Source organism: Poecilia mexicana, unplaced genomic scaffold, assembly GCF_051168715.1.
Source record: "Poecilia mexicana isolate PSO_F unplaced genomic scaffold, ASM5116871v1 scaffold_11, whole genome shotgun sequence".
Classification (NCBI taxonomy): domain Eukaryota; kingdom Metazoa; phylum Chordata; class Actinopteri; order Cyprinodontiformes; family Poeciliidae; genus Poecilia; species Poecilia mexicana.
In genome coordinates, this window is record NW_028263380.1 from 14,187,518 (window position 1) to 14,204,770 (window position 17,253).

At 39.0% G+C, this 17,253-nt stretch overlaps 1 protein-coding gene across 2 annotated transcripts in view; it reads right to left on the reverse strand.

The window, feature by feature from the left end:
• znf704 (zinc finger protein 704) overlaps positions 1 to 17,253 on the reverse strand; it is a 63,470-nt gene that overhangs the window by 42,019 nt on the left and 4,198 nt on the right. The window contains exon 2 of one of the 2 annotated variants that reach the window (XM_014997436.2): positions 12,385 to 12,569. In XM_014997436.2, coding sequence (XP_014852922.2) covers positions 12,385 to 12,569 — 185 coding nt within the window. Of the gene's footprint in view, positions 1 to 12,384; positions 12,573 to 17,253 lie in introns of both variants that reach the window. The other variant, XM_014997435.2, reaches the window with a different exon arrangement.

Below are 17,253 nucleotides of genomic sequence, written 5' to 3' on the forward strand. Positions count from 1 at the left end.
TCCAGAGTGTGTAAAATTACAGAAGCATTTGCATGCTTAATTGGAAATGTTCACGTATGTCGCTCTGCTGTCGGAGAACCTTCATGCGTATTAAAAAATTAATTACAAACTACTTCTTGCTCGTGCTGAAAGGCAAACTGAAAGACAGACAAAAGCAAACTCTGCCTTCTCTAGCATGTGGGTTACACATTTCAACGAGGCTTTGGTGCCAAAACCTGACAGGTTTTAGCTAAAGAACGCTCAGATAAACAACATGTGTCTGCCTCACATTGTTTATCCCAACTGATTTCATATGGGGGTGTGAGTTAGCCACACACCCTACTGTAATGCCAGCACACAGCTCCGCAGCAGGCAAACATCTTTCTCTGCCAGTCAGAGGGAAGAAAAATACAGTCTCACACACACACAAAGCAAGCAGGGGGAGAGGGAAGACAAAGGAAGAGAGGGAGGGCTAGGGTGTGGAGGAAACATCATGGGGGAACGAAGGGGGAAATGAGCGGGAAAGCAGGGATGGAGAAAGCAAGATTGAATAGCGAGAGCCAAGGGAGGTGAAAACAGAAAGAAAGAAGGAAGGAGAGAAAGAAGGGTTGGAAAGCTCATGCAGTCATTTGATCAAGAGGAAACAACGTAAGGGGAGATGAAAAAAATAAAGTAATAAAAAGGAGAGCAGAAGGATTAGACAGTGAGACGAAAAACAAGTTCACTTGAATGAAAAGAGGAGCAGCTGGGGGTTTTCACGTGGCTTCAGAGAAAACCTGATCCCACATTTACATAATCATCTACAGCAGTTTTCTTTAGCCATACACGAATCAACAAATGGACATTATGGCCAAAGAAGACCAACATTCAACCAGTTGCAAAAAAAAAAAAGTTTTAGATGATGCGAATACAACAGAGGAACCCACTTATGATCGGGACCTTAGCTTTCTTGGTTCTTAGCTTGATCTGCTGGTCAGAGACTCAGAAATCTTTTTTTTTTTTTTTCAGTCAGCAAATGCATCGTACCAAAGTGGTCAGGCAAACCACAACACTTCTGTGTGGACGGTGTTTTGTGGAAAGAAGACTCAAAGTTATTTTTGGGTATCGCTACTAGCAAGACTTTGATGAGTGCTGGGGATTTCATCATTAAACAGTTCTAGTCATCGTGCCCCTGGCTGGATGATAACCTGTAAATATGTTGGTGGTTTCTATAGAATGTGAGACAGTGAGAAAGAGCACGACTTACAGCAGATAACAGGATGGCTTAAAGGAGCATGGCAAAGTTGCTTGGCTTTAGCCTATTGAGGTTCAAATCCCCGTCCGTTAGGGAACATGCTACACTTAGAAATTTTGGCAGACTTTTGAAAATCTCAAAGATAAATTTAACTTAATAAATGTTTTCCAACCCTGGCCCTCAAGGCTCACTGCCCTCGATGTCTTAGGTGATTCCTTCTTTCAGCACACCAGAGTTAAAATGATGGAGATTAACAGGCTTTGCTGAACTGCAATCAACAGGTCAGTTAAAGCAGGGAAATGTCTAAAACATGCAGGGTAGTGTGCCTTGATGACCAGGGTTCGGAAACACTGAGCTAAAGTGCTAATTGCATTAACAGCTAATTCTCTTTTCCTTCATTTTGATGTTGCTTCTGCTACCACTTTCATTAATTAATGATCATTCATGGCAGGATGGCTAAAATAAAATTCAGTTATTTGTAGTTCTTAAAGAAGAAGCTCAGAGCTTTGCAAAACCTGCAATTGACATCTCAGATAGGCATAAGGCATGACTTTTAAAGGCGTTAAGGTATGTGTTGGTGAAGTTATGCTAATACAAACTACAACCTCCCAACCGTCTAACAAAGAGACGCCGAAGGAAGCAATCGTGTTTACACAGGAGTCGGTGGGAGGTCATGAATTATGCATGCCATATGGAGGACTGTGGCTATACACCATATGTATGTGTGCATGTTAGCAGTCCCCAAATCAAGGAAATGCTTTGTGTGTCCATCTTAGGGGAGCACTGTGACCCCACCCTCTTCCCTCCTATCCCGCATCAACCCCAACCAACCCAGGCTGTAAGTCTCAAATAGCTGTAAGAGAGAAAATAAAAGAAGGAGCCTTAAGAGAGATACAAAGGGAAAGAGATAGAGAGAAGCTGCTGGTAAACACATCCATTTTCAGCTCGTGGTGAGGTAATGCTGCCAAAGATACCACAATCGACTCACAAGTACACACTCAGGCACAAAAACACCAAGTTCTGCAGCTCCGCAGCCCTCGTGTTTGGCACAAGATCGTAGCCCCACCCCAACCCCTAAAGTGACTGCATTCAGAGAGAGACAGGGAAAGAGAGGAGAGGGAGTGAGAGAGAGAAAAAGAGAGAGAGGGAAAGAGAGGAGAGGGAGTGAGAGAGAGAAAAAGAGAGAGAGGGAAAGAGAGTCCGGCTCACATGGGAGGGAAGTTGAGATTGTGGAACCAGAATCAAAACAATAACACCCTCGTCCGCAGATGCTTTACAGCTCATGTGACCAAATCCACCGATTGTTTACAGCAGGGACGAGAGTGAAGCTGGGGTGGGGAGAGCCGGAGGTGATGGAGTTTATAATCAGGACAAACTGCTGCTCCTTTGTGGATGTCACCAGCTCCCCCCCTTGACAGTGCAGCCACAGTGAGCGTCGGAGGGAACAACAGGAGATGGTCTGAACAACCACTCCATTTAGGGGAACAAGGGGGGCAATAATGCCAGCTGTTCTCTGAATTCCACTAAATGTTGCCCCTCTTACTACCACGTACACACAGACATTCATAGTCCACCGCAGAGCTAGAAATACCACTGGCTGTTTACCTACTGACATGCTGTTATGCAATGCAACAAGAGGCGTCCTAAAATAGTAAATATGAGGTAAAACTAAGCTTTGCTTTAATGGCTTGTATGTACATCAGTGATGCTGTTCTTGTCTGCAGAAATCTGTAGACTGCAGCTAACCCACAGGTGAGACTAGCGGTAAATATCTTTGAAGAACAAAGGAGGGGGAATGACAAAGAGAAAGCGAGATGGTGTAAAAGAAAAAAGTGAAAGAATATTGCTTAAAACCTCAACAAAAGACACATGCAACGATTTAAGCATGCTTTTTGGAAGGTTGGTTATTTGGTGTGATTAGGCAGCAGAGCTCTTTAATTTAAATCTTTGCAAGACAGGAGCAAGATGGGTACTAGGTTTACTCGTATCAAGGTATGCCAATTTTTTCACACCATTAACCTACAATTTCAGGTCCATTTAAAAAGATGCCAAGGAAAGTACTGGAGTAACCTGAGTTTTTCCAAGCTGTACGAAGAATAGAGGAACTCAGTGCTGCCCCTTCCTCACTTGTTGCTTCCCACCCTTGCTTACAATTATTTCACTATTTTTAGTAATGACAGCCATGGTTTGAAAATATCCATGGGTGCACCCATTTAACTGATTGTTAACAAGTCATCCAGTCCAGTAGCAGCAATTTCCTAAAGTTAAATCCAAGTATTAGAATAAGGTGCAAATGGGAATTAAGTCACTTTGGTAGTTGATAGACTGGGTGTCGTGTGTACTTCAGAAACTGCTCATGTATTGGGATTTTGACACACTATCAAGTCTTTGGTTTACAGAGAACGGGACAATATCCAATAAGCAGCAGTTACATGTTGATGTCTGTGACCACAGGGGAATAGGTAGATTGGTTTGAGATGACGGAAAGGCAACAGCTGCTTAAATAACCACTTGACAAGGGGATGCTGTACTCAATTTCTGAATGCTGTTCAGCCTAGAAGCTGGTCTACAACAGCAAAAGTCTACAGTGGGTTGCCACTCTGAGCTAAGCACTAGAAACTAAAGCTATGAGCCACACATGTTCATTACAGCATCAAATTGGAAAGATATTGCCTGGACTGATAAATCCCCATTTCAGGTGCAAAAATTCAGATTAGGGTTAGTGCTGACGGTAGAGGTGCAAAGAGAGAGGGAGGACACACTTAAGGGATCTAGTATCGATTTAAGTTTCAGTAAATGCCACACCCCACTTAAGAGTTTTGACAGACCATGTTTATTCTTTAAATCCATAGTGGCTACTGTTCCAGCAGAATAACGCTCCAACATCATAAAGCTTCAATCAACTAAAACCAGCTTTCCAAAGCTGATGATGTATTCAGTGTCCCCAGAGGTTTTCAGTCACCAAATGTCAATTCAACAAAGCAACTTTGGGATGTGATGGAATGGGATGTTTGCATCATGATATTGCAGCTTACCAATCAGCAGAAGATGTTATGCTATTGTGCTAATATGGATCAAATTGACTTTGTTGTATCTATGCTATGACAAATTGAAATGGTCCCAAAGCTAAATGGATGTCCAAACTGGTACTAGCAAGAAACATCTAATAAAGTTACGATAAGTGGAAAGCTCCACTTCTCACTTTAATTTAGGGTATATTTTTTTAATTTGGAGCAATAATTGGGGCTATTCTGTAATAAGTAGAAGAAATTTTAATTTTAAAAAGTTAGATCTCGTTTTACATTTTGTCCAATTGCAGTGATATTTTAACCTTGATATTTTCACTCGTACTGGCTCATGTCTAATTGCAACTGTCGTGATCTTTTAATGAAAGTACAAAGAAAAACTAACGAAGTTATGGAGGGAGTGCTGGCATATGGACCCAAACTTCTGGGATGAACAGATGAATCAAATTATCTAAATGGAATTACAGCCAATACAAACTAATGTAATCTGATAACCTTTCCAGGCAAAGGTCTACTTTCAGAAAACATATCATACGCAAAAGCTCTAGTCTCTGTTTCTCCACATCAGTGAAGCGAAACCCAGCAGATGATGGATTAGTTTGGCTGTTCTTTTTCATTTACAATTCTGGTCTGTCGCCTACTTATAGCTTTGGATCTTCTTGGGAACACCAAAGACATTATTGGATTAAGAAGTGAAAGGATGTTCCACTGTCGTCCTCTTTGGAAACAATTTATGTAGATCTCTTTAAATGTCAAGACAAACCAACTTTGTGAACTGTAGCTACGTCTCCTAATAGCAGATGGTCTTTTTTTTTTATGTCAAAAACATTTCAGGAACAGGTTGACAATGTGTGCATTCTTTTTGGTCGCACGAATGTGTGCCACACAGTGAAATTAAAGGATTCAGGGTTGCCATGTTTGCAAAAACAGATCCTTTTTGAGGGTGGAATTGCATGCACGAGTGCTAAACGCATTACAGCTTCTCCCACGGTGTAAGTATCGCTCCCACATCTGTTAGGCCAGAAGGTGCTTTCATACCACATATGGAAATTAAAGCGGTAGACATCATTGACGTGATTCATCGTGGAAGTTAAAATTACATGAAAGTACATGGCTAATGCTTCTAATTTGCTAAACATCTTAAGATGTTTTTTTTTTCTTGACTTAAACTAGTGTAAGAATATGTGATTTTTATCCAGGAAATGGTCATTTATTCTTAAAATCTGACGCATAATTCAGTTAGGCTTTATTTGTGCAGCATTTTTTTTTTATAAACAGTGCTTCATAATGTTCATAATGTTAATCATCCCCAATAATTTGTTATAAATCCAGCCCTTCTGCAGGGGTAGCTATTAATTGGTTACATTTGAGAAGAATGTCACCATGTCTTTGCCCCAAGCCAAAGATTTGTCTAGTTTGTAAACTAACACACATACTGAATATATAGAAGGTGTGGTATCATTATATTTGCAAACCTCAGGCTGTCAATTTCAGACCTCAGTCTGTGTTTTACAAGTATGCATACCATTTACTGACATTTTTTTTTTAAACAAGACAGACAAAATGTAAGCCTGAAAGACCACTTTGGAGTACTCCAGCAATAATTAATGTTGTCTGCTGATTTAATTGCCTACCTTAGAGCAGCATCTTAATTTATTATAAAACAGAAATCCGTTGAAGGATGCCGCTCCATCTCCTCATTAGTGCTTCTGTTTGGCCACAACGTGAGACACTTGACACTGCCATCAATCGGTACCACCTTGTACACGCCATAGACGACCATACTGCACACCCATCAATGAAATCAATTGGAGCTTTCCTCCTCATGCAGAACTCCGGGGCATCAGTCCATTAAAGCAGGGTACTATAGATTAGTTCAACGCAACAGAAAACCAACTGACCCAACTCACATAAAACACAGGCCTCATGCATTTTTGATAAGTGTGAAAAAGCTGAACTTTAGAGACTAAAAATAATACTGTCCAGATGATTTGCATATTTATGCATTTGACAATGACAATTTATTTGGTTCATCTGCATATATATATATTTTTTTTACAACATTAAGATTTTTGTTCACAGCTTTAAACTGAATGATGGGTATTTTGAATGGCACCAGTTTCCCTTTAATATTCAGAGATATGCAGAAACATTTACCAGGGCGAGGAATTGGATGATTTTAAATACATCCCCCATATTGCTGATCAGTCAATCAAAAAACTAAAATAATCAGTAAACATGCCGTACCTAACCATCCAGATAGTCTAATTTATCTGTCATAAAACATGTTGATCAAGGAAATGTTGGAAGTCTCACAGTTGAGGTGCGACTCTACTAACGCTTCAGATAATAGACACATTGACTGTATTTTACAGTTCTACATAATAACCACAACACACCTATTATTTGCTGTGAAACACTAAAGTTGAAATTTAAAATGTGAACTCTATTCTATCATTTTTATATTCATTTTGAAACAATACAGTAATTTCCATCTAGCGTTAAAGTATTTTTGAATTTCAACATGCCTGGCAGGAAATCAAAGTTCTTTCCTTTCAAAATTGCACACAGTAACTCTTAAATTTGAATGGATCTGGGGGGGAAAAAAACATTTTCTTTGTTAAAATTTTAATTTATCCAAGTGTTGGCAGGTCAGGGCTTCACAAAATCTAAGATTGTTGCATCTCTAATTTAGCAGATCAGTTCTGCCAGCAGTTAGGTTAAAGAAAATGAAATAAGGAAGAGACCAAATATCCATTACTTGCACATGCTAAGGTTCACGGCTTTAGAAAAAGATCACGGTGACATTGGCCACTGATCTGTGGATTAACCTCTCTGATTCACTTTAATAGATATTCAGGCTCTTTAATTAATTAAGTGCCATTTGCATATAGATTTAAACTCAGTCTACCAATAGAATAATTGCTGGTTCAAATCTCGGGGAGCCTGGAGAAGGAGACGAGGATCAGCACCATGTTGAACAACGAGAGGTTTGCCTTTGTTGAATCAGTGCGTCAGAAATCAAATGTTAATTTAATAGAAGGAAGGGAGATATCAATCTGTGCAAATTTCCTCTTGTATTTCAAAATTCAGATTAAAATTCAGATTCACTTACGTTTCCTCCTCATCACTATTTGACTGGACTGACGGGTTGAGATGAAACGGCTCCTTTTCCCAAAATTACAGCAGGAGAAAACAAACTCAGAGGTGAGTTATTTTGATCAGTTTTTAGTTTGAAAAAGATTTCATAAGAACTCCCGGCACCTTTAAAAATTGGCCAGATTACAGGACGGGATGGCAAAAACATATGGTTGTATCCCCTCTTTGTTTAAAAAAAAAAAAAAAAAAAGTGAGGGAGCACTTAGTAAACTGTTTAGGATCCTATAGATGAATTATTTCACTCAAAAAACAGTGAAAACGAAAAAGGTATGAGGCATTGCGTTGTGCAGTTCAGCAAAGCCACAACTGCAGTTATTACCAATCTAATTAAAGATTCAGATGTCATGCGAGATTTTTTAAATCACACAAGCCAGAGACTGGACCCAAAGTGGTCACCATGGCTGTTACAGGCTAATCCAAACTAAGTAGGAATCCATCTGACCCACCTTTCGTTTGTCTTTACAAGCTCTTTAGTCACAGCTGGTCATAGTTTAAAGTTTTACTTGCTACTTTCAAAACAAAAATGTATTTAAAAAGATTAGCAACGCCTAAGATTTAAGAGAAAGAAATTGCACAGCCTTCACGCCACAATATAGTTTCATGTTTCTCAAACAATTTTTGCTGTTTGCTTGGATTTAAGAAAACATTACAATGAAAGGTCCTCAGAAAACACTGCCTCCTGAAGTCCCCATGACAAATCACATAACATTTGGAATTTAGGAAGCCATTATGGCTCCAAAGTAGGAACCCTCCATTACACAGGTTGAGCAATGCTTATTTCACAGCATGTAACTGCAAGCACTATTTTTTGCTGCTATTTTTACAGTAAATTTGAATAACTAAGCTCATCAAACTATTTGACTCGGCATATGCCAAGTGAAAAAAAAAACATCTACATTTGCTTCGACGAGAAAAGGCTGAAATTAGCGACACAGAGAATCAGTGGGAAACCGAGAGATCACAGGAGCTGTCGTCTCAGATGGTAGTCTCATGGTTTCTCAAATCTACTTGCATCCAAACCAGAAAGACTGTTTTCTTTGGCAACCGCTGAGACGCTCTCTCACTCTGTCCTTCACTTAACGCCGTTACTCACTCACTCACTCACTCACTCACTCACTCACCAGAGAATCAACTCTGCTCTCTTCTTCCACATGGACCTATTCACTCCTCCTTTCGTTTATTTCGAAACTCAGACCGCAAACGCCAACAGGGAGTTATAGAAGCGGTCCAAAAGCTAGGAAATGGCCACAGAGACGAGCAAAACCACGAGCAGAACGAAAACAAGCGGATTACTGGACAAGCCACTTTATCAAAAGATAAACAATAATTTGAAAGTCCCTCTAGGCTCCTGTTTTGTGATTGGCGTTCCTCCATGTCTTGAGTTGGCTGCTGCACTGTACTCGGAGAGTGAAGCACATGGTTGGCTCGGCCCACTGAACTGGCTGATCTGAAAACACACTGATGAACAATAAAAATGAAGCTAACAAATTGTTTTGCAGTGGCATCAAATCTGGCTTTAAAGTCAAACTCCCGCCCGGTCCCACCAGACTCCATGTTTTTCACTTACGGCTATGAGAAAGCCATACTTTGAGGCAAGTGGGATTATTTGACAAATAAAAAAAAAAAAAAAAAAAATCACAGAGAGGCCAAGGAACGGAGCCAAATGCGAGTAACTCAAGTTCATAATAGAAAGGGAGGCCTGGCTGCTGAGTCTGAGGATCTGGACCCTTAGAGCTGTTGTTTTGGTGTTTTGCAGTAATAAGCAAAGCATGCTCCTGATTTCCCCTTAACCAGTGCTGCAGTTCACTTCCCCTCACAGCAATTTGGCTCCAGAATGTTATTTATCAAAAGGCGAGCCATTCATTTCTACCAGTCTACCTCAACCAGCTCTCGCTAAATTGCTTCCTGCAAGGAAAAAACACACACACTCGCTCTTAGAGCAGGCCTATAGCAGCTGGCTCAGAGTACAAACCAAAACTGTAGACAAACATCTTTAATAGAGACACAACTGCTCAAAATTAAACTGTGTTAAGTTATAACCTGATGAAGCATTTTTTTTTAAATTGTTCTAGGGACCAGAATGAGTTTTCTGATACTCTTGATCCTTCTTCAGATTACATCATGATATATGCCTTACTGCCTGGTAGATAAGCTTGTGATTTGGGAGGCTTTCAGGGTTTGTCCTTGTCTTAACTGCAGTTCTTCATAACTTTGTGGTCAGGAGAAACTCCTGCTTTCCTCCAGCATCAGGGCAGAACTGAAAATCTGTCGCAGGTGTGCGGAGGATGAGGGCCATGGATCTTAATCTTGAGGTAATAATACCGCAGTGTGCTGAAGAGGTCACTTTATGGACATCAATGAAAAAAAGCTCAGGTTGCAGTCCGCACAAACATGAGGCAACAATGAACTTTTTCAGTGTTCTTCAGTGTACAGGCATATTTCAGAAATTGGGCTAAAATGTATTTTAACTTAAGTCTGATTTTGTAGTGGCTTTGATTTAGCAGAATATGCTGATGAACTTTGAGTGTCTGGTTTTAAAGTCTCCAAGAAACGCAAAAAAAACATGTTAAAGGGGTGGTATTATGTATGTTCCTGGCACAGTGTCATTAGGGCATAATTAAGTTAATTTTATATATATAAGATTACTTAAAATAATTTTGACTTTGCAATTTGATGCCTTGAAATTATTCTCAGTCTCTTTAAGAAACTCCTGCTCTTTCCGACGCTCCGCCTTCAGCATGTCATCACAACAATGCCTCTGATTATGGCATTTTCAACCATTCTTAGGAGTGTTGTGCTGAGAAGTAGCTGGTATGATGAGCTCTCCAAGGAGAAGCTTTATGGAAATAGACACTGCTTTGTGAGAGCCTGGGTTTAGGTGCCCCTGAATGGTTGCCAAGGGAGATGTAAGGATTTCTTAAAACATGCATGAAAGAATCAATGAGGGGATAACACTTTAAAATGATGTAAAGCTCAAAAATGTTGATTCTACATAATACTCTCAACCCCCTTTAAGCCTACAGAGTAGAAATTTGACGTCTGTAAACAGAAAAAAAACAAGATGTTTGTGAACCTACATTTTTAATCCAAAAGCATGTTGGCGTTTCATATCTCCTTCTGTAATGATAATCCAATAACTGCTAAACAGCAACATCTATTTTTATGAGAAAAATGGGCACTTAGTTTTGCGACTTTGCCACACCAATAAGTTGCGACTTCTCTCCACATTTATAATGAGAATAGCTGTTGGTGTGGACTGATTGTGCCATAAGCCACGCTGAAATGCGTTTTTGTTGTTGGTCTCATTTGAATGACCAATGTTAGGGCTGTTCATAAAGTGCTTGTCTCTGGGAGGACGAAAATGGCTTTTACTTGTTGAAGCTGTGAAATAATCAATACGCCATCTTACTTTGACTATGTGAGTAATCATAATATCACAGCCAATATGCAACGAGGGAATCATGGCTGGACAGATGCACAAGTTCTGTCCAATCCATACAGGAGATTAAATTTAAAACCAGACTTATCCTCTAAATGGACAGCAAGGCAGGGCAAAAAATCAATAAGCAAATATCAAATCTAGGCCTTGGAAAGTAGTGATGAAGCTGCAGATGTTCCTGTTCTTTTCTGGAAGTTGTGATCAATCATAGTCCTCCAACACCAAGTAACCAGAGGGGATGTTCAATAACAGTGTTGAGCATTTAGATTGCAGAAAAGGGATTAGATTTTCCATTTAATAAAGGAGCGTTGCTTCCTCGTATGATGTTAACAGCCATCAATGTTTCAACGAATTAGCTTTGCTTGCAGACCCTATAGACAACCTAACAGATTCTATGTGCAGAAACGCAGTGAGTGAATGAATTAATGCAACATCACATCCTAATGGTTTACAGTTGTAAATGGTAATGTGGTACATATTACAACATGGGATCGGATGTTACATGTTGCAAATTTAAGACAGAAGATAAAAGAGAATTTTAGATATACTCAATCAGATGAGAACATGTTGAGTATAATGAACCTCTAGTGTTTGCGTTGTGGAGGGAGGAAGACATTCAAGGGGGCAAAGGATGAAGTTTACATGGTCAGGTAAAGCTTACAGCATTCAGTGCATCTTGAAATCCCTTTAAAGTGCAGGGAACTCTCGGGACGATAATGTCTAGATAGTAAATATGTCTAGTTTTCACATTTTGTCACATCCATGTTTGCCATCTCTTCTTCTAACTACATGCTGGTACCGACGTGTCTCATAGTGATGGTGAAAATCTGAAAAGTGTGTTGTGCATTCAGTCTCACTTTCACTACAGTCCCAAAAAAGTTTATTTAGTTACATAATTTCATTATCTCTGAAAAGCATCTCTGTCCTTGTTGAAGGACAGCAAGGACCACCATGTTTCAAAGAGGATGGTACATCCAGAGTTTTGCTTGTAGATCAAAACATTTATTTTTTTTAAAAATCTCTTCCTTGTACTTGCTTTAGCACATAAACTCTCAAAGATTCATTTTGTGGTTTGTCGTTGTAAATGTGACAACATTTGACAAAGTTCAAAGGGTATGAATACGTTTTCAAGAATAGCTGCTGCTGTAAATTTGGCTTTGTGCAGCCCAGAATCTTTCAAGACAGGGCTATAATTTTGCTTTGGATAACTTTGGTTGGCAATTAATCATCTAAAGACGCTGACGCTACTTGTGTGAAAGAACATGTGGGATGGGATAAAATATGTAAGTGTAATGGCAGGAGAAATGGACACCTGCCAAATTAAATCAGACTCTGCGTGCTGCCAAAACGGCTTCAAGGATACGACGAGAAATGGAACGTCATCCAGCATAAACTGTGTCCTACTTGTCAGATGACATATCAGTGTCATAAACTCTCCATGAACTCTGCATTGGAACATGAGCCAAAGTCCCTCTGGGAGCCACGCAGACAGTCAGTTCCTCAGATTTGGTATGCGCTTGAACGCATTTATTCTCAGAGGGTCTTACCTGGCATGTGGGACGTCGATGCTGGACGAGACCACTTTGCGTTTCTGCTCTAGGAGGGACACGGATCGGGCGTCGGGATCCCGGCTAACTCGCTTCCCGTCCACAGGCCTCTGCTCTTCCACTGCCTCTGGGCTCCAGCAGCCGCTCTCCAACTTGTGACCATCTGAAACCCCGTTGCTGGAGCTCTGCTGTCAGGGGGGCGAACAGAGGAACAAGTCACTCCCTGCACCGAAACAAAAACATCTCGCCACAACTCCGAGGAAGGAATGTTGTAAACATGAGAAATGCACAGTTCAACGCCATTCGAAAATGAGTGGAGCAGCTTTGCAGCAGGTAGAGTAGTCCTAAATGTAACTTTGTAGTTGTATTTAATTGTATTACAAGAATATTACACAATTATGGGGAAGCTTTAGGATATAAAACAATGGGGGGGATTTTAAGCCAGAACCAGATGAAGAGGTAGGTTTTGGCTTTGTCTGAACTTGTAATCTAAATACTGACAATAATTCCATATTTACATTTCAAATGAAGGAGTGTGGTTTTAGAACAATTTCCAGGATCCTGAACCTTAAACGGCTGTTCCAAAATATATTGGAGAAACTAAAAAAAAAAATGTGCAGTGGTCAGTTATAAACAAAGCTCTTTTTCCTGCAGACGTTTTGGCGTTTGGAAGTTTTCCTCAAAGAAAATGTCCTATTCAAAAAAGCTTTTTTCTTTTTAAAAAAAATGGAAAGCAAAGTTAGATTATAAAGTATGAAAAAAAAAATGAAACATTTCATTTAGGTCACGTCTAGAGGTATGTGCTTTTAAATATTTTACTATTCTTACATCACAAGGTTACGGTTTTCAATAAGTTCAACACAAAGCCAAAGAAGATGAAAACCGCAAACTCAAACTCTTAAATACTTAGAAAACTCTTAAATACTGGACATTATTCAATATATTCACTATATTTTTGTATGTCCTCCCACATACTGCTACAAATAATCTTATGTCAAAAAGGTCCAAGTACACAAAGAAAAACTTGGCACAATATATATAACTACAGCAAAAAAAAAATGTAACAGTAAAGTCTCAAGTTTTATAAGACACATCCTTGGGTTTCCAGCAGCTTTACATGAACAGTAATGCAAAATAGGTTTAAGAAAAACACAAATGTTCAAGGAGTCATGATAATAGAGTGTGACTGAGTAATAATGTTGATAAAATACAAAAGCGTATTAAAAGTTAAATTTCCTTTATTTGAAAGAATAAACAGACGCCAGCAATAGCACGCTAACTTAACGACAATTCATGTTATTATAAGGTAATCTATGTCATTTTTTAGAATGACTTTGGAAAATCGAACCAATTAATGTAGAAGCAGCTTTCAAGTAAACCGTTATTTTGAAGAATATCATGGATTTTTGCTGTTCTGCTTCTAATAGTAACAACACATGCAGTTCAAGCTGATATTTTTAATGGTTTGTAATCTGGTTAAATGTTGGAAGTATTTGGCCTCTAGTCATGCAGATTAACAGATTTGCTAGTGAAATAAGGTAAACTTAATAAGAATAGTTGTGGTTGTTTAGTCCCTATAATGGCTGTCCATGCTTAACATCACTGGAAATATGCAAGTGAGAGAAAGATGCAGTTCTGAGACCATAACTTGATCTAGAACTGAGACGCTTAACCACTGTTTCTTGTTAAAGAAGTATGTTTATCAGACATCTTTCAGCTTCATATTTAAATTTGTCATGCGACTTTAAATCATCGCAGTTTCAAAAAAAAAAAAAAAAAAAAAAAAGTCCCCACAAACTGGAACTGAAAACCACATAATAAAAATGATGAAGTTGGCTGAGAATAATGCCACCAAACAAGCTTCTTAAATATAATAATCACTGACAAAAAACAGCTGCATGAATTAACATGTCCTTTTGCACAGTGTAGTATTCTGTAGTAAACGTTACTCCTTCTTACGCTAACATCAGCATTTCTTCACAAAAGCAAAACAGAATACGCCACAATCTGTCATAAACATGCAAAATTCCAGACTTGCATCTAACCTCGTCTGACATTTATTTTTTTATGTCTTCCATCGCCGTCTGCATCTGTTTTATGTTAGCTCTGCAACATATACAGAAAGCCCAGTTTGACCTTTACATGTTGTGGTCGTGACAGTGACAGCTTTTTTAATAAAAGTAATTAGATCATGTCATACATTTTTACATTTGTGGGGAGGATTCAATACAGCGAAACCAAGATTATTCTACAGAAGCTCATTATGTTGTCAGAATCCCCTACTGGTATACATCTATTCCTCCTAATGGGGTGAAATTGACCCAGAAGTACCTCAGCAGGGGTCATGATATGAGCTGGGTGGATTCTCCGAACTATTAAGGAAGGAAGCTTTCATGCTTCCTCAATCTCTCCTAAAACACAAGGAACAGTGGACTTTCTTTCAGTTCTTTACAACAGTGTTTACAAAGCCTTTCTTATGATCTTTGCAATTGGAATTAGTTTAAATAAACAGAGCTGATTAGGAAAACTATAGACATGAAAAAAAGAAAAGATGCCATTCAATTCTTGGGGTAAATTAAATTTTTATATCTCTAAGGCTGAAAACTGGTAAATAGCAAATCTCTTCAAATCACAGACAACCTAAATAAATCCAAAATAAATCCTAATCAAAGTGGAAGGCACACTACCATATAGTATGGATATAGTGAATATAACAGCACATTATGGCTATTTATTGGAGTTTAAAGAATACCGTTTGTTTTGTTGACCTTATTCAACAGAAATATAAAGAATGTACATGATGCATCTTATTGGAAACGCAGAATAAGAATGGAGTCTAATTTAACTAAAAAGGTTCTCTAGAAATAGATCTGGTTGGGTCAGTTGTCATACCTACAGGGCAAACAGAGGTGTTGTTTGTGAGCATAATGTCTTTGTCTTTCCCATCCAACCAGTAGATATGCAGCATTAGCTTGACTCAAGTTTTGAAAGCGAAATGAAATGTAATAAAGAAAGATTACTTTGGATCAACATATAGAGATCAAGTGGCGTACCTTAGTAAATAACATTGAAGAGTTGTATTACTGTGGGAAAGTTAAACTCTCACGAGTAAAACACAGATTGATTGTGTTCAGAAAGGTGGGACTTTTATGACCCGGCTCGCTACAGTTAACTTCCCAGGTAGAGTGCCGGTCTAATAGGTCTCCAAGCTATTGCTTTCAGACCACATTTCTTCTTACCTCTGGACAAAGCCCTGACTCGCATTAAAGCTGGAGTCTTTGCTATTACTGATTTCTTCTTGGATAGCCATTATGTCCAGTGCTCTAGTTTGATTGTCCATTCTTAATGCCTCAATCTCTGAAATGTTTTAGCTGCATTCTTAGCTGCATTTTGCTCAGTTTCTATTAGGGCTGCACAGTCTTAGAAAATCTCACAGTGGTGATAATAATGGTAAAAAAAATTAATATCTACATCAGTTGCAATATGTGTCTATTTTCTTCTCTCCTGTTATTTTCATCTCTGCTTCTATCAGTCTGCGTGAGTATCTGTTGCCATGAGACTTTGACCGAAAGGCTAAATGTTACACTAATTTGTAAAATGTAAGTTCATAACACTTCGAATACATTAGCCAACACAGAACATTACAGTCCACGGTGGTCAGAGACTCATTGGAGAAGAATGGCATTTCTTTCACCATTTTCATTGAGTCTGATTCATTTCCAAACAAGATCAATGAGGAAAACTGAAAAAGAGACAAAATATCAATTTGGTATGGAGTATTTGAAAAACTGACTGAAGTAAGACACTTTTACTCATCAGAAGAACAACAATATTAATCACAGGAAAACTCAATTTGTCCCATCACATGCTGCAGATGCATCCTTTAGAAGAAAAGTTTGTGATAAAAAAAAAAAAAAAAGCATAATCGTTGTTGCTTACTTTGATGGACAAATGTAAACGACAACAACAACAAAATGCCTGAATCTCAGAATGAATTCACACACCACCTCACCTCTGTAGCTCTCTATCTTCCTGCCTCGAGGCCTGTTGAAACAATCAGAGTAAAGGCCAAAACATAAGCAGACTGACTCACACGCCTGACAATGGTGCATTGAGGAGTATTTCAGGTTCGTGTGTGTTCATGGGTAATCTGGATTGTTGCCGAAAAGATCAGCTACATGATTAGACATGAATGAGGCTTTTTAGGCAACAGATCATTTATCTAAAGACTAGAGTCTTTCACACAAAGCCAGTTTAGGTTGGACAACTTCTTTTGCCTTAATCAGTGAAACAAAAATTTGAAAACTGGCTTTTTTAAAAATATCTTTTCAGACCTTCGTAAAAACAAAACAAACAAAAAAAAAATTCCGAGGGACAACAGTGACACAAAAGGTCAGAGCGGTGTGTGTTTGTGGACACAGAGATGTTTGTTTGTGGAGCTAACAGCATACAGAGATGTAAGGATATTAAATTCAGGTAACACAGGTGAGGTTTTTCCACACCGAAGATGGAAAATTTCACACCAAACTGTTAAAAATTGACTTGTTGACCCCCGCTTCTCTCAACACGTTTCGGATCACGCCATCATCTGTCGTAAGCAAGCCCTGTGATCTGAGCTTTACTATCAAGGCTCTGCTATTTTGTATCGGTGCCTATAGCCTGAAAGCTAGTTGAAGTGATGCTCGAGAGATGAATTTGCTCCTACAGTCGAATTTCTGTGAAGCACATAATACTGCACTCCTACAGTTTTTCTGGGTCCTCTTTGGAAATTCAAGCTACTGAGGTGACACATTTCAAATCATGATCAAAGTAAGACAGTCCTCCTCTTCCTTGCTCTCATGTTTCTCCAGCCCTCCTCTACAGCTTCTT